At 42.6% G+C, this 27595-nt stretch overlaps 2 protein-coding genes across 5 annotated transcripts in view; one reads left to right on the forward strand and one right to left on the reverse strand.

The window, feature by feature from the left end:
- LACTB (lactamase beta) overlaps window positions 1-27595 on the forward strand; it is a 78188-nt gene that overhangs the window by 35911 nt on the left and 14682 nt on the right. For all 4 annotated transcript variants that reach the window (XM_067749302.1, XM_067749298.1, XM_067749268.1 and 1 more), the window contains exons 10-14: window positions 8868-8974; window positions 9679-10600; window positions 10914-11087; window positions 19457-19546; window positions 21290-21420. The gene's annotated coding sequence lies outside the window, so the exon portion shown is untranslated. The remainder of the gene's footprint in view (window positions 1-8867; window positions 8975-9678; window positions 10601-10913; window positions 11088-19456; window positions 19547-21289; window positions 21421-27595) is intronic.
- Window positions 248-3769, reverse strand: RPS27L (ribosomal protein S27 like). The gene is made up of 4 exons (XM_067749565.1): window positions 3630-3769; window positions 2635-2743; window positions 1560-1670; window positions 248-445 (listed from the first exon to the last, which is right to left on the reverse strand). Exons 1-4 carry the CDS (start codon window positions 3633-3635, stop codon window positions 417-419), a joined length of 255 nt encoding a protein of 84 aa, XP_067605666.1. The 5' UTR covers window positions 3636-3769; the 3' UTR covers window positions 248-416.

Consider the following 27595-nt stretch of genomic DNA (forward strand, 5'->3'; position numbering starts at 1 on the left):
ATGTTTCCATAGTTACAATACCAAAACTATATTTAGAATTAATAAATAGTGAACTTCTTTCCATTTGTAATCATTTAGCCCCCTCACAGAAATTTGGAAAAGGACTGAAAATCAAATATTTAAAGTTTCTACTCCTGAAGTGAGACACAAACTAATCAGAATACCCTTTTAAAAATGTTTAAACCAAATTCATATACACAGCATATATAAATGTATAGTACATTAACACATACTTGAAAAAAAGAAGTTTGCCCATAATCAAAACTTTATTGAAAAACTGACAGCAAAATAGGAGAGCGCTGTTGTATACCTTACAAAATTAAACATAATTACATTATCTTGGTAGATTAACTGGAATTACTGAACTGATAAGGCTTTCTGTGATAGAACACAAATTCAGGAAGTTGTGTGGATCATTAGTGTTGCTTTCTTCTAAATGAACACCCTGCAAAGGAATCACAAGAGCATATTAAACACAAGTCTATTCTATCTTTGGTACAGTTTTAATGACAAAAAATACTTTTCACATAAAAGCTTAAGTTTTAGAAATACTAGAGTAATATTCATATATAGGTTATTTATTTTTTTATACCAGAAATTTGCTAAAAGATCTCTTTTATATTTGAATTTACTCTGATGTGACTGTCACTCTCTGTTCTCAAATGTTATAATGGAGTTCAAGAAAATAATTCTGATTAGAGTTCATTTCAGATCTTTTAGGAAAATTCTGGTACAGATGCACCCTTTTAATCATCTGTCGGCACATGGACACAAAGTTCTAAAATCATGGCATGATATAAAGGTTTTGGCAATCTTGCAAGTACATTTTTAAGAGCAATACTGCATTTAAATATTGTGTTAATTTCAGTTAGATCTCACAAAGTGACACCAAATAGATCTTGGATTTATTGGCAATCCACTTATAACTCTTCCAATGAGAATAACATGGAATTCACAGCTCCTCAAAATACCACAAGCAAATTTCAAATATCACTATTGAACTGTAAATCTCTAAGTACTACTATGGAAAATTATATACATATGTATTATTTTTTCTTCACAAAAGTGAAAGAATTAAAATTAGACTATATTAATCATAAGTTGCTCAGAGAAATCAAACCTCTGACATTTTCATATAGTTATCTGTTGCTTAGCTAGCAATGATTAAAACTATCTTAAATCATATGTACCAAGTACATTTGAAACAAAATATTTACAGGAGAAATTTTTAAATCCTATGTTTTTAGATATCTTATGTATTTATTCTTTTGCTCCATTCTGATTTATGTCTAACATTCCAAGTTAAGCAAACTGACTAAATACAACAGAATCAGGTGCTCTAAACTAAGAAAAATAATAGATAAAGCAATTCTTTACAAGGTCAAGAGTACAAACTTATCTAATTGAACAGGGCACTCTTTACTAAAAGAGCAATAAAAGATAAAAATTATTTTGGTAATTATGAATTTAAGATTTCTTTTAAACTGATTTTTAGTAAAGAGAGAGATTTTAAAATCATAAAATCTGATCACTGGGTTAGAAAATGCCAAATGATTTACCTTCTGTGAGTCTGGCCTTTCCTCCTGTCGGCTGGCACAACACGGTTGAACAACCTACACAAAGCACCACTGTCTGAGCATGGCTGAAAACTGTGGTAATCTTGTAGCAGCCTGAAAAAGGGAAGTGTTAAAAGTGAAAAGCAGAAAAAAACACAGTACCTGTTCAACATATTTCTAGTAAAGACCCTGTAAAAGATTAGGAACTTCAGTGCTGTGCAGTAGCAAACCATATATGTAACAAACTTCTCTAGTAGCCACATTAAAAACAAGTTTTTTTTTTTTAAAGTGAAATTAATAATATATTCTATTGAACCTCAGTATTTCCAAAGTATTATTATTTCACCATATAATCAAAGCCTTTTTGTTTTCAATGCTACATCTTCAAAATCTGGTGTATATTTCACACTTAAAGATACAGCATAAAAAAAAAGATACAGCATGGTGACTATAGTCAATAATACCATATTGAATATTTTAAAGTTGCTAAGAGAGTATATCTTAAAAGTTCTTATCACAAGAAAAAAAATTTTGTAACTATGTATGGTGACAGATATTAACTAGACTTATTGTGGTGATCATTTCCCAATATATACAAATATGAATCATGAGATCACACACCGGAAACTAATATAATGTTTTATGTCAATTATACCTCAAGAAAAAAAGAATGAGAAAGAATTTTTCCATTTTGACTAGCCACATTTCAAGTACTCAGTAGCCACATATGGCTAATGACCACCATACCGGACCCCGCAGCTTTACACTGAAGAATCAATATACTTTTCATTGCATCGTGAAAAAGAAAACTTATCATCTGAACAGCTTAAAGACTTAATAAGTCCAATGTCATGTCCCCTGTGGAGTCCCATCTTCACACACACACACCCCCACCACCCAAATGTTTCTAAAGTGGTTTATTATGGAAATAACCCTTATGACATTCCAATTCTGTAATCCCACTTCGGGTCCTAATATCGAAACGTAACAACACACTATGAGTAACCCTTACAGAAATTCTGTAAGTAATCCTTATAGAAATTTTCCTTAGGAAAGGAGTTAAAGTTTGAAATTTTACCTGGACATTTTACATCCATAAAATAAGAATTTGGACTTTGAACCAGCCGTTTCTTTTTATGTTTTTTCTTTTCCTCTTCCAAGGAAGGATGCAGTAAATCTCTAGCCAACTGAATAAAAAAGCATATTATTACTACTAGAATGACACCACAACTCTGGCCGATTTAACCATATGTGAAATATACATGCAAAAATAGGAATAACAGTCATATTCAGCAGAGACAACACTTTAGATGTTACTTATTTTAAAGCCTGTTAACTTTCATCAACACTTTTTATAATGCTTGTGTTCTCCAAGTTCCGGTTAAGGGGAACGATCAGGAAACATGTGGTAAGGTTAGCTCCGTTCTTCTTAACTAATAACAGTCGCCAGTGAAAATAAAACTGTGGTGCTAAGAACGTGATCCGGACCCTGGACCCGCTGAGAGTACAAGTCGCTGAGGTAGACCCGGCGAATGCCAACACCGAGGTGATTTCTGCCCCCAGGGTTCAACATCTGATAAGAACTCTTTTAAGTGGCTGACGCGAGACGGTCCTTGATAATTTGTAAGGCAACTGCGAAGACAGTTTTCAAAAAGGAAACAAGTAGGAAATCGCTTCCGAGAGAAGGCACAGGGGGCAAGACCCACGAAGCAAAAGGAGTGCAAGAAGACTTCAACGGTCACAGCCTCGCGGGTTCCCACCGAAACCCAGGAGGGCTGACTAAGGTACCCGGGGAGCTGTCCCCTCCCAGCCATGGACTCCAGACTGCACCCAGGGCGGCGCCGGGTGCAGTCCCAACGGCTCCACGCCCAGGCAGGGCCCGACTTGCCGCGCCGCCGGGCAAGTCCCAACAAGTCCACCACGCGCGAAAGAGCCGCGGGATCCGAGCCGCCGAGCCACGTTCGGCCGGGAGCCCCGGGGGCCCGCGGAGCCATCGAGCTAGCCCGCCCCTGGGGCCCCTCGGCCTACAGAGAAGGCAGACACAAACGCGAAGCCCGAAAGTAAACAACTCACAGGCATGTTGATCCTTTCGCAAGCCCAGCCCGTGCAGATCTCTAAGGCGACACCCCAAGCAAGCAGCACGCGACCGGGAGCGCGGCGTCAACTTCCGGGATAGAGGAGGCTGGGAGGAGCGGAGCGGCGGGCCCGTTGACTCTAGGCGCTCCTCTCTGTGGTGAGGGCTGGCTCCGGCCGGGATCCGCGGGCGGCGGGCGAGGGGAGGTGCCGAGCCCCTTGCCCATTCGAGTTCCAAAGCCCGCGAACCTAACGGGCTCCTGGGCTAAGGCCGCCGTCCCCAGGGTTTCGCCCTGGGCAAGTGGTTCCTGGGGCCGGGCTCAGGCGGTGCACGCCCGGATGGGAAGCCCCCTCGGGCTTCGGGAGCGCCGGCACCGCTGCAGAGCGGACCCGGCTGGGCACGCTTGGTCACTTGTCGTAGGTCCCGCCGCCAAGCCTTCCGCTCTCGGCTGCCCTGCGGGCGGGCACACGGGTGATGCCTCTGTTCTTTTATGTATTAAAAACAATATTATTAATTAAAACCATTAACACGTGCTAGCGAGATTATGAAAGAAGCTCGTTTACTTGCGCATCCTGCTTCCAAGGTACCGGTACCGGTTATTAAGTTCTTCGCGGGATGTAGCTGTGCCTTGGGTTTGCTTGGCCTTGAAAAAAGTTTTTAAGAAGCAGCGATTCGTTGCCGTGCTTAGTTCATCGTGTGGCTCCTTGCTGTCCTCCGTGGGTCACACTTTCCAGAGCAGACAGCTGGAGCATGAAAAAAACAGCGAGTGTCGCCGATGGCCAGACTTGAAATATTTTTGATGAAGAGGACCATCCTGTGAGTGCGTGTGGTCAAAAGCTAAGAAACCAAGGAGACGCTTCATCAGAAAATTGTCCTAGATAGACGTTCTAGATCGATTTTTATTTCTCTTCGAAAACAGTACATGTGTAATGTACATTTTGGAAAATGCAGAAAAACAGAAGAAAATTTAAATCACCATCCAGAGATAAGCATTATTAATATTCTGACCTTTATCATTCCAGACTTTTTTTTATTCACTTGCATGTAGGTTTGTTTTGGGTTTTGGTATTACATAATTGGTATCATCTTGTACATATTCTTTTATAGATTTGATCCCCTCCCCCCACAACTTACTGTATAATGAAAATCACTCGATGTTACTACATGTTCTCCTACACTATGACTTTTAATGGGCACATAGCATTCATCCTGTGAATATATGTCCTTATTTCATCCATACACTATAATAGACATTAGGGGGACTTCCCTGGTGGTGCAGTGGTTAAGAATCTACCTGCCAATGCAGGGGACACAGGTTCGAGCCCTGGTCCAGGAAGATCCCACCTGCCATGGAGCAACTAAGCCCATGCGCCACAACTACTGAGCCTGAGCTCTAGAGCCTGCGAGCCACAACTACTGAGCCCGCATGCCACAACTACTGAAGCCCATGCACATGGAGCCCGTGCTCCGCAACAAGAGAAGCCACCGCAATGAGAAGCCCGTGCACCACAAGGAAGAGTAGCCCCCAGTAGTGGCAACTAGAGAAAGCCCACATGCAGCAACAAAGACCCAACACAGCCAAAAATAATAAATAAATAAATAAAATAAAAATTCTGTCTGGAAAAAAAATAAAGTAAAATAGACATTACAGCTGGGTTTTAAATACTTAATATTTAAAATATTAATATTATATACTTTCAGACAGATAAGTATATGGAATAATACAATTGTGTATGCAGAATCATGGCCCCCAAAGACTTCTTAATCCCCAGGACCTGTAGTTATATAGCAGGTGGGAATAAGATTGCTAATTAGCTGGCTTTAAACTAGGAAAATTATCCTGGATTATCCTTAAAAGTGGAAGAGAAAGAAAGAGACATGTGGTGATGAAAGAAGAGCCTGAGAGATGCCATGTTGTTGGCTTTGAAGATGGAAGAAGGGGATGGTGAGTCAAGGATTGCAGGCAGCCTCTAGAAGCTGGAAAAGACAAGGAAATGGACTTTCCCCTAGAACCTCCAGAAGGAACACAGCCCTGCCAGCACCTCAATTTTTCTCCCAGTGAGACCCAGGTCAGACTTTGAACTACAGAACTGTAAGATAACAAATTTGTGTTGTTTTATCTATTTTTAACATTTATTTATTTTTTTGAATACAGTTGACGTCACATTGTATAAATTTAAGGTATACATGTGTTACTCTGATATATTTATGTAATATGGTTGCCATTGTAACAATAATTATCACATTACATTCTTACAATATTCTATGTTCAATAAACTGTATATTAACTCTTTATACACTAATGATGAAAAATCTGAAAGAAAAATTAAGGAAACACTCCCATTTACCACTGCAACAAAAAGAATAAAATACCTAGGAATAATCCTACCTAAGGAGACAAACGACCTGTGTGCAGAAAACTATAAGACACTGATGAAAGAAATTAAAGATGATACAAACAGATGGAGAGATATACCATGTTCTTGGATTGGAAGAATCAACATTGTGAAAATGACTCTACTACCCAAAGCAATCTACAGACTCAATGCAATCCCTATGAAACTACCACTGGCATTTTTCACAGAACTAGAACAAAATGCACAATTTGTATGGAAATACAAAAGACCCCAAATAGCCAAAGAAATCTTGAGAAAGAAAAACGGAGCTGGAGGAATCAGGCTCCCAGACTTCAGACTCTACTACAAAGCTACAGTAATCAAGACAGTATGCTAAGTATGGTATTGGCACAAAAACAAAAATATAGATCAATGGAACAGGATAGAAAGCCCAGAGGTAAACCCACGCCCATATGGTCACATGATTTTTGATAAAGGAGGCAAGAATATACAATGAAGAAAAGCCAGCCTCTTCCATAAGTGGTGCTGGGAAAACTGGACAGTTACATGTAAAAGAATGAAATTAGAACACTTTCTAATACCATACAAAAAAATAAACTCAAAATGGATTAAAGACCTAAATGTAAGGCCAGGCACTATAAAACTCTTAGAGGAAAACATAGGCAGAACACTCTGTGACATCAATCACAACAAAATCCTTTTTGACCCACCTCCTAGAGAAATGGAAGTAAAAACAAAAATAAACAAATAGGACCTAATGAAACAAAAGCTTTTGCACAGCAAAGGAAACCATAAAAAAAGATGAAAAGACAACCCTCAGAATAGGAGAAAATATTTGCAAATGAAGCAACTGACAAAGGATTAATCTCCAAAATATACAAGCAGCTCATGCAGCTCAATATCAAAAAAACAACCCAATCCAAAAATGTGCAGAAGACCTAAATAGACATTTCTCCAAAGAAGATATACAGATTGCCAACAAACACATGAAAAGATGCTCAACATCACTAATCACTAGAGAAATGCAAATCAAAACTACAATGAGGTATCACCTCACACCAGTCAGAATGGCCATCATCAAAAAATCTATAAACAATAAATGCTGGAGAGGGTGTGGAGAAAAGGGAACCCTCTTGTACTGTTGGTGGGAATGTAAATTGATACAGCTGCTATGGAGAACAGTATGGAGGTTCCTTAAAAAACTAAGAATAGAACTACCGTATGACCCAGCAATCCCACTACTGGGCATATACCCTGAGAAAACCATAATTCAAAATGTGTCACATACCACAATGTTCATTGCAGCACTCTTTACAATAGCCAGGACCTGGAAGCAACCTAAGTGTCCATCCACAGATGAATGGATAAAGAAGATGTGGCACATACATACAATGGAATATTAGTCATAAAAAGAAATGAAATTGAATTATTTGTAGTGAGGAGGATGGACCTAGAACCTGTCATACAAAGTGAAGTAAGTCAGGAAGAGAAAAACAAATACTACATGCTAACTCATATATATTGAATCTAAAGAAAAAATGGTTCTGATGAACCTAGGGGCAGGACAGGAATAAAGACACAGACGTAGAGAATGGACTTGAGGACACGGGGAGGAGGAAGGGTAAGCTGGGATGAAGTGAGAGAATGGCATGGACTTATATACACTACCAAATGTAAAATAGATAGCTAGTGGGAAGCAGCTGCATCATTCGGGGAGATCAGCTCGGTGCTTTGTGACCACCTAGAGGGGTGGGATGAGGGTGGCAGGGAGGCACAAGAGGGAGGGGATATGGGGATATATGTATGCATATAGCTGATTCACTTTGTTATACAACAGAAACTACACAACATTGTAAAGCAATTACACTCCAATAAAGATGTTAAAAAAAATCTTTATGGCTATTTTAGTACTCGTTACAAGTTTGTACCCTTAAACACCATCAATCTTACCCCCCACTTCCCTTTCCTTGGTAACCACCATTTTACTCTGTTTCTTGGGGTATTTTTTACAAGTTTGATTTTTTTAGATTCTACATATAATATACAGTACTTGTCTTTCTCTGTCTGGCTTATCTCACTTAGCATAAAGTGCTCAAGGTCCATCCATGATGTTGCACATAAATTTGTGTTGTTTTAAGCCACTAACTTTATGTAGTAATTTGTTAGAGCAACAACAGAAAATTAATACAATAATGAATACCCCTCTACCCACCGCCCAAATCTGTCAAATATAACACTCAATACTCCATCCCCACAATTTTTCACTATTAAAATAACGCTATAGTAAACATTCTTGTAGATAAGTCTTGGTGTCCATCCTTGATCATCCTTAGGATATTCCTAAAAAGGAATTGCTGAGTCAAAAGTTATGCACATTTTAAGATTTATAATATAAACTGCCAAATTACCCTCCGGAAAAGTCAAACCAATTTACAATCCAGATGTAAATGTCTGAGAATGCCCCTTTCTTCACAACCTTGACAATATTGGATATTTAGTTTTTCCCTGTCTCAGTCAATCCAAAGAAGTAAATGGTATTTTGTCATAATATCATGTATTATGGAATAGTAAATGAAACTTTGCTGTAAGTCTTCCATGAAAATTGAGAGTAGTTGTTTGCAAGTGTCTGGACTTGTCACTGTCTTCCCCTAATTTGAGGGAGAACGTTGTGTTGTCAGCTCTCTTGTGAGCCAGATGCAGACATTTTAGAGACCCATACACATTCTCTTTCTCAAAAAATTATCTTACACTATCACTACAAATTACAAAAAAAAAAAGCCTGTAATAACAAACAGGTGTGAAAGACTACGCTCATGGTAAACACTGAAAATGTTTAACTTTTGGAAAAGCTGACTATGCTGTCTTCTCATTTCCCCATAGAGCAGTAAAAATACTTCACCATCTACTAGAGTTTGGGAACTACTCTCTGGAAAGTCTCCAAACACATGCAGGGATAAGACTGAGTATTAAAGGAAATTCACTTTCCTGTAAGCTCTTTAATCTCTTCTTCCTACCTAAGATTTCAATTCTTTGCACATAACTATATCCTTTTCCATCCCTTTTTTTTTTTTTTTTTTGCGGTACGTGGGCCTCTCACTGTTGTGGCCTCTCCTGCTGCGGAGCACAGGCTCTGGACGTGCAGGCCCAGCGGCCATGGCTCACGGGCCCAGCCGCTCCGCGGCATGTGGGATCTTCCCAGACCGGGACACGAACCCATGTCCCCTGCATCAGCAGGTGGACCCTCAACCACTGCGCCACCAGGGAAGCCCCCATTTTTTATTGTAGTAAAATACACATAAAATTAACCATCGCAAAACATTTTTTATCATGTTTCACTGTTGTCTTCATTAATATTTTTCAAATGCTTATTGGCCATTAGCACTTCTAAAGTGAGATGATCATCTATTTCTTTATGTATCCTTCTAGATTAACGATATTAACCACTGGTCATAAATACTGCAAATATTTTCCCAACTTTTTTCCTATTAAATTTTGGCAATTTTTTAATCATAGAGGAATTTATATATATTTCAAATCTATAATTTTTTTCCTTTTTGCTATTGTGTTTAGACAGGTCTTGGCCCCCTTAGGATCAGCTAAATATTTGCCTATGCTTTCTTTTAATTCTTTTGTTGTAGTATTTATTCTTTAACTTTTTAATTAACCTGGAATTTTTTTTCTTGCCTTGCAGCTCAGCTTGCAGGATTTCAGTTCTCCAACCAGGGATTGAACGTGGGCCATGGAAGTGAAAGCCCAGAATCCTAAGCACTAGCCCACCACAGAACTCCCTAACCTGGAATTTATTTTGGCACTTGATGTGTAGTAGGTCTCAGAACAATTTCTAATCATCAGGCCTAGTTATTGCTTCAGTTACTTAACCAATGCCCAGTACAGTCACATTGTCAAAAGCCTTCAACTTCTGAGACACTGTAATAGTGTGAGAAATAAAACTCAAGGTCAAGAAGACCTGGACTCTATTTATAACTCTGCCTCCTCGTCCAAAGCTCAGTTTCTTGTAACATGTCCCCAGGCCCTTGCACTGATGGCAGATAAAGGGACATGCAGGCAGGTGCAGGGACACAGAGTCCCTTTGCCTTGGCAGCCTACTCTCAGGCCTGCACAAGGAGCTCCTGCCAGGCTTCCCAAAGGACTGAGAAGTGCCAGTTGAAATTCTGTGTGCTGGGGACTTCCCTGGTGGCGTAGTGGTTAAGAATCCGCCTGCCAACGCAGAGGACATGGGTTCGAGCCCTGGTCTGGGAAGATCCCACATGCCACAGAGCAACTAAGCCCGTGCGCCACAGCTACTGAGCCTGCACTCTAGAGCCCTCGAGCCACCACTACTGAGCCCATATGCCACAACTACTGAAGCCCACGCATCTAGAGCCCGTACTCCACAACAAGAGAAGCCACCGCAATGAGAAGCCGGCGCACCTTAACGAAGAGTAGCCCCCGCTCTCTGCAACCAGAGACTTTCCAGCTGTTCTATCTGGCCAGGTCTGAGAAGGTGCTGCTGAACCCTCCTTTTCAGCACTTCACCTTAAGTGTGCGGCCATTTCCACCCCCTTCCTCCTTTGCCAAACTTCAGACGCTGGGAAAACTCACAGGTGTTCAGGGTAAGCCAGGAACCCACTGATGCTAAACTTCAAACCGGCCAAAACCAGTTCTAAATAGGTCAGTTAGCCACTTTCCCCTAGGTTGGAGTTCCTCAGGCTTGTGCCCTTCTTTTCCCAGAAAGATGGTCAGAGGTTTAGTTTAGTCTTGATGTTTAAGAAATTCAGGGTGTGAGGTGGGGCCCTAAAGTTAACTTTTCTTACCCCTGCCTTTCTAAGTATTTTTCTGAGAAGCTCAAAGAAATCCACATTGTCAGGAAAACTTTAACAAGGCAGCATTCTTTTTCTCTTCCTTCTATTGTCCACCTGTTGGCAGGTTGCAAAGCATGTGTGGCTTATTCTCAACACATTCCTGAAAGCAGCAGCAACTTCTGAAACCCACCTCTTCTCTGCACATCAGCTCTCCAACAGGTTCACAAATATTATCCCCAGAGCTCTGCTGTTCGGGTTGCGATTCATCTGCCACTCATGAGGATCCTTGACACTTCAGGTAAGCTCCAGTCTTAAGGGGTAAGAGTCTCAGATGCAAACGCTGGTGTCATTTTCTTTATTTTCCATACCAACTTAATTTCTGACTGAGGCTGAGCCCCCATTGGGCTGGTACTATAGACCAAATGTTTGCGTCCCCCACAAAATTCATATGTTGAATCCTAACCCCCAATGTGATAGTATTGGAGGGTGGGGCCTTTGGGAGGTGATTAGGTCATTAGGATGGAGCCCTCATGTTGGAATTGTTGTCAAACCCAAGTTCGTGTGCCCGACACGCAGTGAGGCCAAACAAACTGAAATGCTGGAGTTGGGATGAGAGCAAAGAAAGGTTTATTGCTGGGCTGAGCAAGGAGAACAGGCCACTTGTGCTCAAAAGACCTGAACTCCTCAGTGGGTTTCAAGGAAGCATTTTTTTTTTTGGCGGTACGCGGGCCTCTCACTGTTGTGGCCTCTCCCGTTGCGGAGCGCAGGCTCCGGAAGCGCAGGCTCAGCGGCCATGGCTCACGGAGCCCGCTCTGCGGCACGTGGGATCTTCCCAGACCCGGGCACGAACCCGTGTCCCCTGCATCGGCAGGCGCACTCTCAACCACTGCGCCACCAGGGAAGCCCCTCAAGGAAGCATTTTTAAAGGCAAGGTGAGGGAGGGGAGTCACAGGGTGTGTGAATCGAAGAGTTGTGGTTGATGGTGAGGTAACAGGGTGGGGTCACAGGGATCAACATTACCAGTCCTTAGGCTCCAGTAGGTCTGGGGGCTAAGTGCTTATGGTCATCAAATAGTTAACTTCTTCCGTTTGGTGGCGATTTTAGCATCTGTAAAACAACTCAGGAAATGTGTATCAGATATTGTTATTCAGGTACTTCAGGGAGGAACTAAAAATTCTGTGACTGCCATATGGCTGTTTGACTGTTTAAATTCTTAGCAGTTCTCCTGGCCCAACTGCTACTTTTGTCATTACATGTTCACATCCTTTCAATCATTAATTCTTGAGGCAGGCTTTTGTGACTCAGCGGAGGCCTGGGAGACTACAGCTTTTCTACAAACAAGAGGGTGGGGAGGACATTGAGTGGGTGAGGGGGGTCTGTTCTGGGAAGGCCCCATAGGGTCCTACTCCATTATAGAATTCATGCCCCAAAGAGGCCCCAGAGAGCTCCCTCACTCCTTCTGTCGTGTAAGGACACAGAAGTATGCCATCTGTAAAGCAAGAAGCAGGCTCTCACTAGACACCAAGTCTGTTGATGCCTGGATCTTGGACTTCCCAGCCTCCAGAACTGTAAGAAATAAATGTCTAGTGTTTAAACTACCCAGTCCATAGTATTTTGTTATAGCAGCCCAAACAGACTAAGATAGCTGGCCTGGCGAACACTTCACCTCATTCTTGAGGATTGTGCTAAGTTTCCTGTATGTGTCCCCCACCAGGTCTGTGCCCATCCTTCGCCCTGCTCTATGCCCGGGAGGCTGACTTTGATGGGCCGTATCAGCTGGCTTCTCTTGCCCTCTGGTTTCTAGACCCCTTTTGAATGGGTCATCTGTGATCTGCCAGTACCCCCTGACAGGATATGCTCCCCTTTTAGTCTAGAAGGCTTTGCAGATGGGGTCCATCTGCTTCTCGGTTGTCAGTCTAACCAGGTCACTGCACAGATGTCTACTGTCCCTGTCTGTGGAACCCTTCAGGTTTGACAGGTCATGGCTCCTCCTATCTGTTGCTTTAGATGGATACGAGAATCTTAAGGTAGACGGCCTAGGTCTTGGCTATGCAGATCTTTGCCAGTTTGTGGACCAGCAGCATTGGGATCACCTAGGAACTTTTTGGAAATGCAGACTCTCAGGCCCCATCCAGACCTACTGAGTCAGAACCTACATTTTAACAAGATCCCCTGTGATCTGTGTGTATATCCCAGTGTGAGAAGCCCTGGCCACCACACAGCCACTCTCTCTGGAGTCTTCCTACCTCCCCCATGGGGCTGTGGGGAAGCCCGACCCAGATCCCTACTACTCCAGGGTAGCAAGTCAAGGCTATTTCTCTAGATTGGAGCAGGGAAGTTCCCCAGCTCTCCTGTTTCTCCAAGATACTTTGTTCACTCTGGCAAATTTCATTCTCTCTTACCGTGTCAAGGAACCCTTTAAGTCAATGATACTCAAACTTGATTGCTCATTAGAATCACCGAAGGAGCACCCTAGGTCAATTAGAGTATTTGGGGGTGGGACCCAGGTGGCAGTGTTTTAAAAACTCCCCAGGTGATTCCAAGAGGAGCCAAGGTTGAGAGTTCTCTGGAGGGCTTAAAAATTTCAAAAGCAAAGTCCAGGAAGAACTCCAGGCTACTTTTGCTTAAAGGTAGAAAGCGGGAAAAATACAGAGAGAGAAACATCATTAATAATTCAGAACATCCAGGCTCAGTAGCCACGTGAGCTGTCCCAGCATCATCTTGCTGGTCTTGATCATCAGGTCTCTGGCTCTCATCATCTCATCTCTCTGGCTACTTGGTGCAAACCCTCTCATGATCTGCTCAAGTCTCCAGGGAAGAAAGTGAGCTCCTTGGAAGCCAGGTGCTCTCTCAAACTTCATTGTCTTCCCACAGCTCATAGTGAAGATGCTGAGGTCAGCGTAAATTTATGCAAATATAATCGCTCCCTTTTCTGAACTCCTGCAATGCTTATTGCCAGCGTTAATTGTTTCTCAATGACCACCGCTGTCTTGTCTGCTTTTCCTTTTTAGTCTCTCGTACTGCAAATTCACTTTCCTTATGTGTATGTGTCTCTGTCTTCTCTTCCCTAAAAGCCCATAGGCTTCTCAAAATCAGGATTTGGTCTTATCTCCCCCATGCCTACTACAGTGCTTAGTAAGCACAGAACTCTGTCCATTGAGTGACATACTCAGCAGAACTGACTTGTGGTCACTCTCCGAGGACTGTTTCCCTCCGGGTTTATCTAGAACCCTTTTTTCTGGTCATAACTTTACTAGGTTCTTTTTTTTATTATTATTGAAGTATAGTTGATTTACAATGTTGTGTTAATTTCTACTGTACAGCAAAGCGATTCAGTTATACATATATACCCGCTCTTTTTCCTATTTTTTCTATTATGGCTTATCACAGAATATTGAATATAGTTCCCTGTGTTATACAGTAGGAACTAGGTTCTTCTTAATGCATGCCTTTGGTCTTTCCTCTGCCTTGACTTGGTGTGATGAAAACATCAAAAGACAACCTAATTCCTGCTAAGCCTCCATTAACTTGTTTCTAAAATTGGGAAAATAATTCTATGTCATTGTAGGGTTAATGAGATATTACAGGGAGCTCTGCCCTTGGAATGTACGTAGAAGCAAAATAAATGAAAATCATTCTGATTTTCCATTAGATAAAAGCTGCTTAAAAGGCTAATAGGTCAAAGGGCTCAAAGTATTAAGAAGAATGGTGCTCTATTTATTCACATTAAAAAACTGATTCAACTATGTATGGAATGTCTGCTGTATACAAAGCAGTAGGCAATGTAAATCCTGTTTCCTAGGATCACAGAAACTTTTTAACTCTAATAGCCACTTAACCACTTGAAGTTGTTTCCCCATCTGTAAAATGAAAATATTTATACCCATCACATAAGGTTAGATGAAGATAAAATGAGAGAATGCTTGTAAGGTACATAGTATACTGCGAGTGCTCAATAAATGCCGACTATAATTCCTGGAGCTTGTTGATGATAAAGAAACCAGTTGGCCCTGGGAATCTTGGGCTGATGGTGATTTCCCTCATAACAACGCATACAATGCAAAGTTTTTACAATAGCTCTGCCTTAAGGAAGATTACGAATATGTTCCATCTGCGGAAAATACTTGCTGGAGTCTTACCTTTGAATCAAAAGCTGAGAGATTGTTCTTTCAAAATCCAATAGGTGGCACAAGGAGTACTGGCCAGCAGAGAGCTTTATCTTCCCACTTCCAGAGGGCCTTCATCTTGGACATGTCTTCCTAGTCTGTCACATGGTCACTCCATAAGTAGCTGTGCATAACAGACTCTTCAAATATACAGACCATGGTTATTATGGGGTTTCCTTAAAGAAAAAAGAGATGTGGTCTAGAAAGCAGTTGAGAATGAGTCCAGTTTTTCCCAAATACTTTCCCCTAAATATTCCACTCATCTGAAACTAGTTAATTACACTAAACTACTTAAATTCCAAATTGCCCTTATATGAAAGTTAAATACCGTTGTCTATAAATGTATTTCTTATAGAGACACATGGTCCAAAAATCTAGTAGAAGGTCTGTCATCATTATTAACAGTGCCAGCTCTGTCATCACTGGGTGGTGTGGATGCTAAAGCAGTGGGCACTGGTCGATGAGCTGGGGGCAGATGGTCTGCCGTATTTGCTAATTTCTGTAGGTGTTTCCACCATGGCGAGTTTCAAACGCTAAGATGCAGTCCCTTACACAGAGCAGGGAAGAGATGAGCACAATATCCTGATCAGGTAATGCCAAAGTCTTATTTTAGAAATATTTCCATTATCATCAGAAGTGCTAATAAAATACCCATATTGACGATTTGGGGCTTTCTTTTCTCTTTCCTCTGATCAAAAAGCAGAGAGTGGGAATGAAAAATGGGAGGAAGAATGGACTACTAGACTCACCCAAACCGAATGATTAGCCTTAAGTAAACAAGGGGTGACCTACTTGATCATTTTACCCACCTGAGCTCGACACATAACAGAGTCAAAGCTCTATAAGGTGTAGCTCTCTGACTTGCTATTAAAGAGGTAATATATTAAATACAGAATTTCAGGTTAGGAAGGGACGATCCACCCCAATTTTAGACAGCTTTAATTGCTCCTTTATATCATGTCAAAATCTGCTTACTTCTATGTACAATAGCCAGGACATGGAAGCAACCTAAGTGTCCATTGACAGATGAATGGATAAAGAAGATGTGGCACATATATACAGTGGAATGTTACTCAGCCATAAAAAGAAACGAAATTGAGTTGTTCGTAGTGAGGCGGATGGACCTAGAGTCTGTCATACAGAGTGAAGTAAGTCAGAAAGAGAAAAACAAATACCGTATGCTAACACATATACATGGAATCTAAAAAAATAAATGGTTCTTATGAACCTAGGGGAAGGACAGGAATAAAGACACAGATGTAGAGAATGGACTTGAGGACAAGGGGAGGGGGAAGGGTAAGCTGGGACGAAGTGAGAGAGTAGCATTGACATATATACACTACCAAATGTAAAATAGATAGCTAGTGGGAAGCAGCTGCATGGCACAGGGAGATCAGCTCGGTGCTCTGCGACCACCTAGAGGGGTGGGATAAGGAGGGTGGGAGGGAGACGCAGAGGGAGGGGATATGGGGATATACATATGCATATAGCTGATTCACTTTGTTATACAGCAGAAACTAACACAACATTGTAAAGCAATTATACTCCAATGAAGATGTTAAAAAGAAAAAATCTGCTTGCTTTTAACTTAAATTCACTTATTGAGGTTCTGGCCTAGCGAAAGAACATAGAAAATACATGTCATTCGTTTTCCAAATGACAACCCAGAGCTAATTGAGGATGGGGTTTCATTTCCTCTTTGGATTTACTTCTCCAGGGTGAATATCATAGGCTCCTACAAACAGTATTTGCTGTTTCTCGTCACCCTTTTCATGTTTCTCTGGACATGCTCCAATTTGCCCATATCCCTCTTAAACTAGGCCCAAGGACTGAACACATGTCCTGCTCAGAATAACAAGGAACCACTATCCATCTTGTTCTTATCATCACCTGTGTATCTGTACAGCGCAAAATCGCATAAGTTTTTTGACAATGCAATGGCATCACACTCTTGATTTACATAAAATTATAACTGACTAAAATCTTACATCTTTTTAACTTATTAATCCTCATATCCCTTATGCTATAATTACATTTTAAGAAATCTAAGTCCAGTGAATATACTAAAAACCATTGAATTGTACCCTTTAAATCAGTGGGTTGAATGATATGTGGATATCTCAATAAAGCTGTTAGAAATATAAGTTCAAGAAAGAAAGACAGATGTGTTTTATTAAATGCTAAATTTGGTGGGGACTTTCCTGGCAGTCCAGTGGTGAAGACTCCACGCCTCCAATGCAGGGGATGCAGGTTTGATGCCTGGTCGGGGAACTAAGATCCCACATGCTGCGCGGTGCAGGCCCTGCCCCCCACCAAAAAAAGCTAAATTTGGTATTTTATAAAATAACTGCTATATTTTGACAGGCACATTATCTCATAATATAATTCTTTCAACAATACCTTGTACCTTTGAGTCCTACAGGCATTAGGGAACAGGTGCAAGTGGAGGAGCAAGGATTTGAACCCAGGTCTGCTCGGGATGCCCATGTTCATGTCATGCTCATTCCACCATGCCACCCCGCCTCCCTGTCACCTTGCTGTGTGCAAGGCTTTGTGATTGGTGCCCAGCTGAAATCAGTGGAGGAGGTCTGCCAGGCAGGCAGAGCTGCAGGACCACATGGGTCCTGAGAGGAGTAACAGGTGACATGATAATTGAGAGAGATTCAGTGTTAGAAAGACCTAGAAGGTAGCAAAAGGTAGGTGTCCCATACGTGGAGCAAATATGATTATTGGCAGTGGTGAAAGTGGGGGTGGGGGAATGGGAGAAACAGTGGGAGTGACCTAGACAGTGTGGGCAGTGTGGGACAGACAGGACAAGTGACAGCAAGCTCCCAGCTCGGTCTGCCTTTCAGGGGTGTTACCTGGAGAAAATAGACGTAAGCAAGTTAGAGTCCTGATTTTGAAGAGACCAGGGTTCTGGTCAGGTTATGGAGGCAGGAGCTAAAGCCTGAGGAATCGAGAACTCAGGCTCTACAACAGGGAATTAGAAGAGGGACTCGATGCCTGGTTGAAGGCAAAAGCCCAGAGGCCAGAACCAGGGCATTTGATCAGAGCAGGACAAGTTACAGGATATCCTAACTTTGTCCCCTGCACTACTGAAACAGGGCCTTAAAGCCTTCAGCTAGAGACAGGATTGGGCCCTGAATCTGGGGGAGGGCCAAAGCTATAGATGAATGTCAAGTGGCACAGTGATGGGGACTGATAGCTCCTTAGAAGAGACCAGTGCCTATCGCGTTGTGTTTTGCTTTGTTTCCTGCAACATGCATGACCAATGACAGCTGTAGGTACACGTACCCCTTTAAAAATATTCAGGGTTAGACGCAATTATGGGTGTGCCATCTATAATACCAGCTGCTTCCTACTACACAAAAAAGCATTTCAGGAAGTGACTAGGAGAGAACACTGTTTTGGAATAACTATGAATCTGTTCTATTCAGTTTTATCATCAGCAAAAATTACTTGTATGCATGTCTGATTTTGGCAGGCCAGTGTGATGGGATCCCCCTGGGTGGGCATCCCCATGTGGACCCCGCCTGGTGTGGCCTCTCTCTCGGTGCCAGCTCACTCACTCAGCCAAGGCTCCTTGGGTTTCACGTAACAGATACAGTTCAAGGTTGCCTGAGCTAAAACAGAGAGTGGACTGGACATGGGCCAGAGCCGGAAGGGCAGCTGGGCCTCAAGGGAGTTAGAACAAAGCCCTGAGAGGCCCATGGGAACGCAGACAGCTATTCTCTTGCCACCTCCCCTTTTCTCCCAGGGGCGACCTGGTTTCTCATCTCTACTTCTCCCTGACGCTTTTAGTCATCTTTTGCTACATTCCAGTTTTTTCTGCCTCCCAGAGTACATCGTGAAAATGGCCATGCCAGCCCCTTATTGTATGCTGTCCTAGATCTAGGCCAATAGTGACTGACCAGAAGGGTTGTGTCCGCATTCCAGACGTCCTGCAGACAGAATCTCAGCTTGGGTCAGGAGCGTCTCCTCCAATCAGCCGTAGGCACTTGGGGTGGTAGTGACTCCTGGGGCCCACCCCTGTGGAAGTGGATGCACAGAAGCTCTTTAAAAAGGAGGCACAGACTGAACTAAGACCCCCTAAGGTGCCTACTCCCTCCAAACTGTTGTCAAGGCAGCCAGTGGCTCTAAGTCCTCCCGTTCAGGCTGCCTCACTGTAGCTCTGCCTTCAAACACTGAACAGTACCTAAACATAGTTTGTTAAGTGAAAAGGCCTTCATCATGAACTTCATTGATGATGAATGTCTGCAACAAAAACTTTTGTTTTCAAATCTAGGGACCACACATTAAGGGGAGAAACCAGTTTAAACAAAAGACCCACCAAGGACATTGGAAATGAGCCTGTTTACAAGGATCCACATCGCCTAACAATATATTTTACAACCAACAGAATTACTGAGGCATATGTACAAGAAGTTAATTTGCAAAGTGCCTTTTTAAACAGCCCTCAAATTATGTCTGAATGAAAGCTATCTTATTCATACTTCTCTAGGTATCCAAAGAATAAAACCTGAAATCAAAGACTAGAAGCAGAAAATCTGGAGGTTCTGACTTACATGGGCTCCTGCTTCAGATTAATAAGGTAACATTAATGGAACCATGGGGCAGGTTACTAAATCTGAAGGCTGTACTCTTAGGCTCTGAGAGCAACCGAGACTCCTTCCCCTATAATCTCTACCAATGATGATGAGGAGGAGGATGAGGAGGATGGTATTATCTGAGCACTGATTTTGTGCCAGGCACTGTGCTAAACACTTTGCATAGATTATCACATTTAATCTTTATAATTTCTCTATGAGATAGATTAGGGGTCCCCAACCCTGTTAGGAACCGGGCCTCACAGCAGGAGGTGAGCGGCGGGCGAGTGAGCAAAGCTTCATCTGTATTTACAGCCGCTCCCCATCGCTCGCATTACCGCCTGAGCTCCGCCTCCTGTCAGATCAGCAGCGGCATTAGATTCTCATAGGAGCGCGAACCCTACTGTGAACTGCGCATGTGAGGGATCTAGGCTGCGCGCTCCTTATGAGAATCTAATGCCTGGTGATCCGAGGTGGAGCTGAGGCGGTGATGCTAGCGCTGGGGAGTGGCTGCAAATACAGATTATCATTAGCAGACAGGTTTGACTGCACAGAGACCACAATAAATCAACTGCTTGTAGACTCATATCAAACCCCTATCAGTGAGTGGCAAGTGAAAACACGCTCAGGGCTCCCACTGATTCTGCATTATGGTGAGTTGTATAATTACTTCATTATATATTACAATGTAATAATAATAGAAATAAAGTACACAATAAATGGAATGTGGTTGAATCATCCCGAAACGTTTTCCCCACCCTCCGCTCCACATCCCACTCTGTGGAAAAATTGTCTTCCATGAAACCGGTCCCTGGTGCCAAAAAGGTTGGGGACTGCTGGGATAGATAGTATTATTTTCCCCACTTTACAGATGAAGAAACCAAGGCACCATGCTAGTTAAGGTCTCATGAATGGTAATTTGCAGAACAAGCATATAAGCCCAAGTCTGGCTGAAGCTGAAGACCTTAACCAATATAAAATACTTAGATCGTCCAACAAGAAATTTTTGTGAAAAGTTGAAAAGGAAGCTCCCTAATGGACAGTGGGAGTTCCTATCATTTTTTATCTCACGAGGAGTTTTCATTTTCAATGCATCTGAACAAGTTCTTGGGGGTTTTGTTTTTGTTTTTGTCTCCTATAAGGAAGGCACTAATGTCAAGGGTAATGCAAAAATGATTACGACCCTCTTGGGTTTCTCAAGGAGCTCAAGGTCATCTAATCCTTAACAAGAGGCGGTACAGAATAGTTAGAACGCTGAATATGGTGTCTCATTCCAGTAACATCCTAGCTCTAGGAGATGAAGGGAAGGAATGATCATGTCTACTAAGTATATAAAAGTTACGATTTGCTGCTGTTAGCTGAATCATGTCAGGGGACAGAAATCCCGTTAGCCAAAGTAATCAACAATTCTCAGCAGGACCAGTACAACTTCTGGTTAATCATGTACCCGTGTCTTTAAGTGAACTGTGGGTTGTGATCCTTATGAATAAGACACAAGACTAAAGGAAGGAATGGATCCTAGGCAGGACTGATCCTTGTGGCCTGTTCTCAGTAAACACTGTCCCTGAAGAAAACACCACTGCTGTGAGCTGTCAGCCAGCAAACCGAGGCAGGGACAACAGGGAGAAAGGCAGGGGAGATCTTTGGAAAGAACTCTCCCCTCAGCGTGACACTTTCAATCTCAAGGATCTTTCCAGAACAGTCCCAGGAATAAATGGGTACACCTGTTCTTTGTATTTTGATTGCAGAAACCAGTCCATCATCTGCCGCCAGCTGGACCCAGTGGATCTCAGTGCTGCCTGCCATCAGAAATCTGAACCATGCACCGATTGCTTGCTCTGTGCTCCACTTCCACGACCCAACCCTGCTTTCTGTTCAGGTAAGGCAAGCCCAGCTGTGTTTTTCTGCACCCCTGAAGTCTGCAGCAGTCTGTGATCAGGACGTAAAGTCTTATCGATGGCAGTGGAAAGCAGGATGCACTCCAGATTTTGGATAAAATAGCTCCAATGCTCCTTTTCATTTATATATGACTTTACATGACAAAGCCCATCACATTCATCATTAATTAAGCCCGCCGCTTGGTGCCCTCTGAGGCAGGGCTGAAATAGTCTGCTCATTTTACAGCTGACAAAACAGATAGCAAGGCTTAGGGGTTTGCTGAAGTGAAGTGGTGTTCAACCGAGGAAGGCTGCCCCAATTCCCTTTCTAGTTCATTCTTTTTTGGCCTGGAAGAGGCCTTCAAAGTGCCCAGCTCTTAACTCCAAACAGCTTAAGGAAGTCAGCTGGGAAGAGTTGCTTGGCAGGGGAATGGCAGCTGTCACAACCAGAGCACAGTGTGGGGCTTGAATTCTTTGAAAACAGCCAAGTCATATTTCTCTGGCTCTCAGTGGATGTTAAACACACATGCACATAAGGTTTCTCCTGCCAGGCCAGAGAGCAGGCCAGGAAATGTGGGCAGTTGTAGCAATGTCACATTTGACCTGGTGGAAAGCCGCCTACCCACTACCCACACTTCACCCGTCTCTTACCAGATCCTTTATATTAAAATTTTAAATGAACTCAGAATTGAACCTATTCCAAGAGCAGGCCTAGTCCCATATTTGTGGCATGTGGGGAACAGGAAAAATGGTGGCCCACATATCATGTGTCTAAATATAAAAAAATTATAGCTGAAGCTAACAAGTTAGCCTTGACAGGCCAGTTAGCCTTTCCTACCTTGACAGATATATGTTTATAATGACCTATAAAATCAGTTTGATTGATGCAAAACTCCTCAGAGCTCCACACCAGAATGTGGTGGTTCCAGGAAAGCACTTCTGGCCTGATGTCATTTCCCACTCGCAGGCCTGGCCCATATCATAAAGGGCCTTATATACACACGACGATGATCCCACCCCACATACGTCCAAGCTCCTGCCACTTCGGCACCCCCTCACAGCCACCGCTTTGGGCCTGTGGTACCACACCAATGGCACGGTCTCCCTTTGGAAGGGTAGATCAGGAAAAGAGGTTCATACCAGTCCTGGAAGCAGGGACTTTGGCAGGGAATTCTGGACCTAAAAGCAGAGCAAGGATCTGAGTGAATAAATCACTTGGCCTGTGGATTCCTCACCCAGTGAAGAGGAATGACCAGAAGAGAGCAACAGTAGAGCTGTCTAAAGAGTGGGCCCCACGGAGGGGCCTCTTGCCAAGACCTAAGAGCAAATGCTATCCGGCCAAATAATAAATCAGCCAAAAGTGTGAGTTAATACTGGAGACGGCACAAATCTGGATACCATAAATAATTTCACTTCAGCTACAAGGCACAGAGGCATGAGCGATTTCAAGTGTTATGTCTGCTGCCTCCCACAAATAACTTACTCTGGGCAGTAGGCGTGGTCTCCAGTAGGTGTAAAGGCCAGAAACCAAATGAATAAGCTCTGTAATTAAATATTTTACTCAAGAGGCTGAGCTCCCATAAAAAAAGCAGATACCAAAGCTCTAGGTGGTGACCCTAGGTTGGGTACCCCTACTATTGCCTCCCCAAAATGGACCAAGTGGGTAGAAGGAGAGATTCCCCGGGCCCCTGGGCGTGTGCTGCATTGGTCTTTGTGGAGAGGTCCTTGGGTCAGCTGAGGTTTCGAGGGGCCGTGGGACAAAACAGACCCCTCTGTCCACATCGCTTCCCTTAGAGTCAGAGCCATGATCCCAGTCCTGGGGCTTGAAATGCAAAGAGGTTAACATTACAAGCTCCCGTATTAACTCATCGATCAACTTTGTTTAAATTAATGATTTACAACATTTAATTTTAAGGGAACCATGTCCACATCTAAAAAGTATTTTTATCATCAAATTCTCAAGGCAAAAGATGTAAATAAGGAAATGTGTAAGATGTATATTTTGATGCTAATTTGTGGCTGTGCTGTATGTCAATGGTAACAGCATTGAATTCTGGATTCTTTTTTTTTTTTTTTATTTACTTTTGGCTGTGTTGGGTTTTCGTTTCTGTGCGCGGGCTTTCTCTAGTTGCGGCGAGCGAGGGCTACTCTTCATCGCGGTGCGCAGGCTCCTCATTGTCGTGGCTTCTCTTGTTGCGGAGCACAGGCTCTAGACGCGCAGGCTCAGTAGTTGTGCCTCACGGGCTTAGTTGCTTCGCGGCATGTGGGATCTTTCCAGACCAGGGTTCGAACCCATGTTCCCTGCATTGGCAGGCAGATTCTTAACCACTGCGCCACCAGGGAAGCCCTGGATTCTTGATTCAAAGGCTTTAGTCCAACCTTTTCTGACAGCACTATTCCTAATATATGAAGGACATATTTCCTTAATGATCTTTCGATGGTGGTTATATAAATTAATACATTAATTTGTTTTTCTTTTAAAATGGAGATAAAAATAGAGCCCAAATCAGAATAAAAGAGTCAATTCACACCATCACATAGTGGTCACATCTGTGGAGTGGACAGACAGATCCTCTTCCTGCCCCTACAGCCTTCTCCCCCACAGATCCACTATCTGTTCAGACAGACCCATTCTGTATAGCCAGAGACAATCTGTGTGCCTATACTGACCCCATTTCTAGTTGTCACTTGATAACATGGCCCATCTACTTTTGTGTTGCCACCCACACAAGTATCCAACTTCCTGAAGGCATGCCCTCAGCCTCCCCACCACAGTTCAAGTTTCCACATTATCTGATCCATCCTCCTCACCCATCCAGTTCAGGTGAATTGTATGTCCAAAGAAGGTGATGTGATGCTGTCAATAAGACCTTGCTGGAATGGTACAGTCCTGTCATTCAATGAGAAGAATGACTCTCAGACAATGCTGATGGCTGCTAGTAATACCTGATGTCACTGATATCGAGGAATGTAACCTTTCATTTATCTAGAATAGTTAGGGAACAGGGAGTTCTAATATACTGGATAATCGCTTAACTATAGACTACCAGTTTTGAAAGAAAAATAAACTAATTTGGAAAGAACTATAAATAACACAACAGCACATTCCTGGCAGATCATAATTTTACCTGGCATTGTAATTATTTACGAGTGTGCTCCACCTCCCCTGCAAGGCCATCAGCTTCTCTCCTTTTTTTTGGCCCTGCTGTGTGGCATGCGGGATCTTAGTTCCCCAACCAGGGATCGAACCTGCACCCCCTGCATTGAGTGCAGAGTCTTAACCACTGGACCACCAGGGAAGTCCCACCACCGGCTTCTTTTTTTTTTTTTTCTTAACCATCCTTATTGGAGTATAATTGCTTTACAATGTTGTGTTAGTTTCTGCTGTATAACAAAGTGAATCAGGTACATGCATACATATATCCCCATACCCCCTCCCTCTTGCACTTCCCTCCCACCCTCCCTATCCCACCCCTCTAGGTGATCACAAAGCACCGACTAGCTATCTATTTTACATTTGGTAGTGTATATATATCAATGCTACTCTCTCACTTCGTCCCAGCTTACCCTTCCCCCTCCCAGTGTCCTCAAGTTCATTCTCTACGTCTGTGTCTTTATTCCTGTCCTGCCCATAGGTTCATCAGAACCTTTTTTTTTTAGATTCCATATATATGTGTTAGCATACGGTATTTGTTTTTCTCTTTCTGACTTACTTCACTTCGTATGACAGACTCTAGGTCTGTCCACCTCACTACAAATAACTCAATTTCATTTCTTTTTATGGCTGAGTAATATTCCATTGTATATACGTGCCACATCTTCTTTATCCATTCATCTGTCGACCACCATTGGCTTCTGAAGAGATGGTCTGGATCAGTTTCATCTTTATTACCCTTATAGTACCTGGAGAGTTGCTTTATATATTGTAGGTGCTAAAAAATTTTTTTATTAAATGAAAATATAGTTGACCCTTGAACAATGTGGGGGCTTGGGGTGCCTACCCCACACGGTCAGAAATCTGCATATAACTTTTCACTCCCCCGAAACATACTGCTAAAAGCCTACTGTTGACTGGAAGCCTTACTGATGACATAAACAGTCCATTAATATATATTTTGTATGCTATATGTAATGTATACTCTTCTTATAATGAAGTAAGCTACAGAAGAGAAAATTTTATTAAGAAAATCATAAAGTAGAAAAAAATTTACAGTACTATACTATACTTATTGATACTGTATGTTTATGTTGTCTGTTTACAAGATGAATCTTGTCAGTATCTACATCAATATTGTCTTATATGATACAAAACACTGTAGATGTTATCCAGATAACTAACACTATTACCCAAAAACTGGGTTCACCTCTTGGTGGGTGTTGAGCCAAAAGACACAACCAAGCCAAAGAGCAGGAGAAGGAAGGACTTAAGCAAGTAAGGAGCACACTGGGGATCTTTCCCAAAGAAGTGTCTCCACTTAAGCTAAAGGTACATGCATATTTATGTAGGGGCTTGAGCAGAGGAGAATTCAGCATAGAATTGGGCAAAGGTCGACAGAGTCCAAGCTTTAGTTGATTGAAGTCACAAGGGTCAGAAAAGGTCAACATCATCATCCTTTACGTTCTGGTTGATCTGGTGATTGACTGCTTCAGGCTCATCTTTACCACTGAAATAGAACTGGAAGCCTTTACAGCTGATTTGCTATCTTTGCTATTGTTACTTCTCTTGCCTGGTAACAGTCATTTGTTCCTGCTTCTTTTGTTCCCTTAAGATTATTAATTACTGAGATCTGTTTGAGGATAAGCACTGTGGCCAGACTTAGATCACAAAATGACTTAGGCCAAAAGTGGCTTCTCTTTGTCAAGAAAGCCATGCCTGGTTCTCTTTCTCTGGGGACCCTCTACCCAATCTGCTTACAAAATCCCCCCTTGAGATATTTCACTCTTCAGTCCTGAGGGGTACTGGACTGAAGGTAAGTCTTCTGTAATTGCTTCCTGCTGAGAATGGATGTTTTAGTCTTCCTAGTTAGAGGAGTGAAAATCTCTTGCTGCTAGAGCTAGGTAGGTTTTGGGGTCCACCAAAGTAGTGTCTGAACCTTGCTTGAATAGCATTATTCTAGCAGGTGTAGAAGAGGCACAGTGGGAGAGACAGTTAACAGCAACTTTGCAACATCATTAGCACAGACTTGAGCTAAGAGCCCCCTAAACCAAACCATTTTTCTAATATTTTCCCTAAACTGGGAAGGGGATCATTCAGAGACGAGATTTGGTTTTTCATGTGCATCATAAGTTGAGTTATATTAGAAGACTTATCAGGTATTAAAAACAGCATTTGGTATATATTATAGCATAAGTTCCTCCTTGAGAGGCTGTTAAAATATCAAGGGCCATGCAGTTTTGTAGGACCGCTTTTTCATCATAGAAACTTTTTTTTTTTTTTTTTGTGGTACGCAGGCCTCTCACTGTTGTGGCCTCTCCCATTGCAGAGCACAGGCTCTGGACGTGCAGGCTCAGCGGCCATGGCTCACGGGCCCAGCCTCTTCGCGGCATGTGGGATCTTCCCGGACCGGGGCACGAACCCGCGTCCCCTGCATCAGCAGGCGGACTCTCAACCACTGCGCCACCAGGGAAGCCCCATAGAAACTTCTGAGTTCATTAGACTGACAGCCTGATTACTGTTGTTAAGGCTTGCTGGGTAAATTTTGTTAAAGCCTCTATGTGAGTGATGATGACGTCCTCTGTCTGTTTGATTTCTTTCTTCTTCTTTTTTTTTTGGCCACACCATGCAGCTTGCAGGATCTTAGTTCCTTGACCAGGGATTGAACCCCAGGCCCACTGCAGTGAAAGCTGAAAGCACCAAGTCCTAACCACTGGACCACCGGGGAATTCCCCTCTATGTTTGATTTCTAAAAGCATCCTCTCCTCAATGGCCAAAGCAGATGTACAATGCATGTTCTACAGGCCACAAAACAGGCCATTCTGGTCAGTAAAGTTTAAGTTAAACCATGTATAAGCCAGCATGACTTGCCCATATCTCAATATGAAGATTTTTTTTCATCATTTCCCTTCTTGATTGAAAGTCTTTCAATAGACAAAAATATTTGTCCCTTGATGCCAGGGTGGTTGATGCCTGCCCTGGGTTCATCATGTCCCTTGGTGCTAAGCCTCCTTTTTGTTAAT

Source organism: Pseudorca crassidens, chromosome 1, assembly GCF_039906515.1.
Source record: "Pseudorca crassidens isolate mPseCra1 chromosome 1, mPseCra1.hap1, whole genome shotgun sequence".
NCBI classification, from domain to species: Eukaryota; Metazoa; Chordata; class Mammalia; order Artiodactyla; family Delphinidae; genus Pseudorca; species Pseudorca crassidens.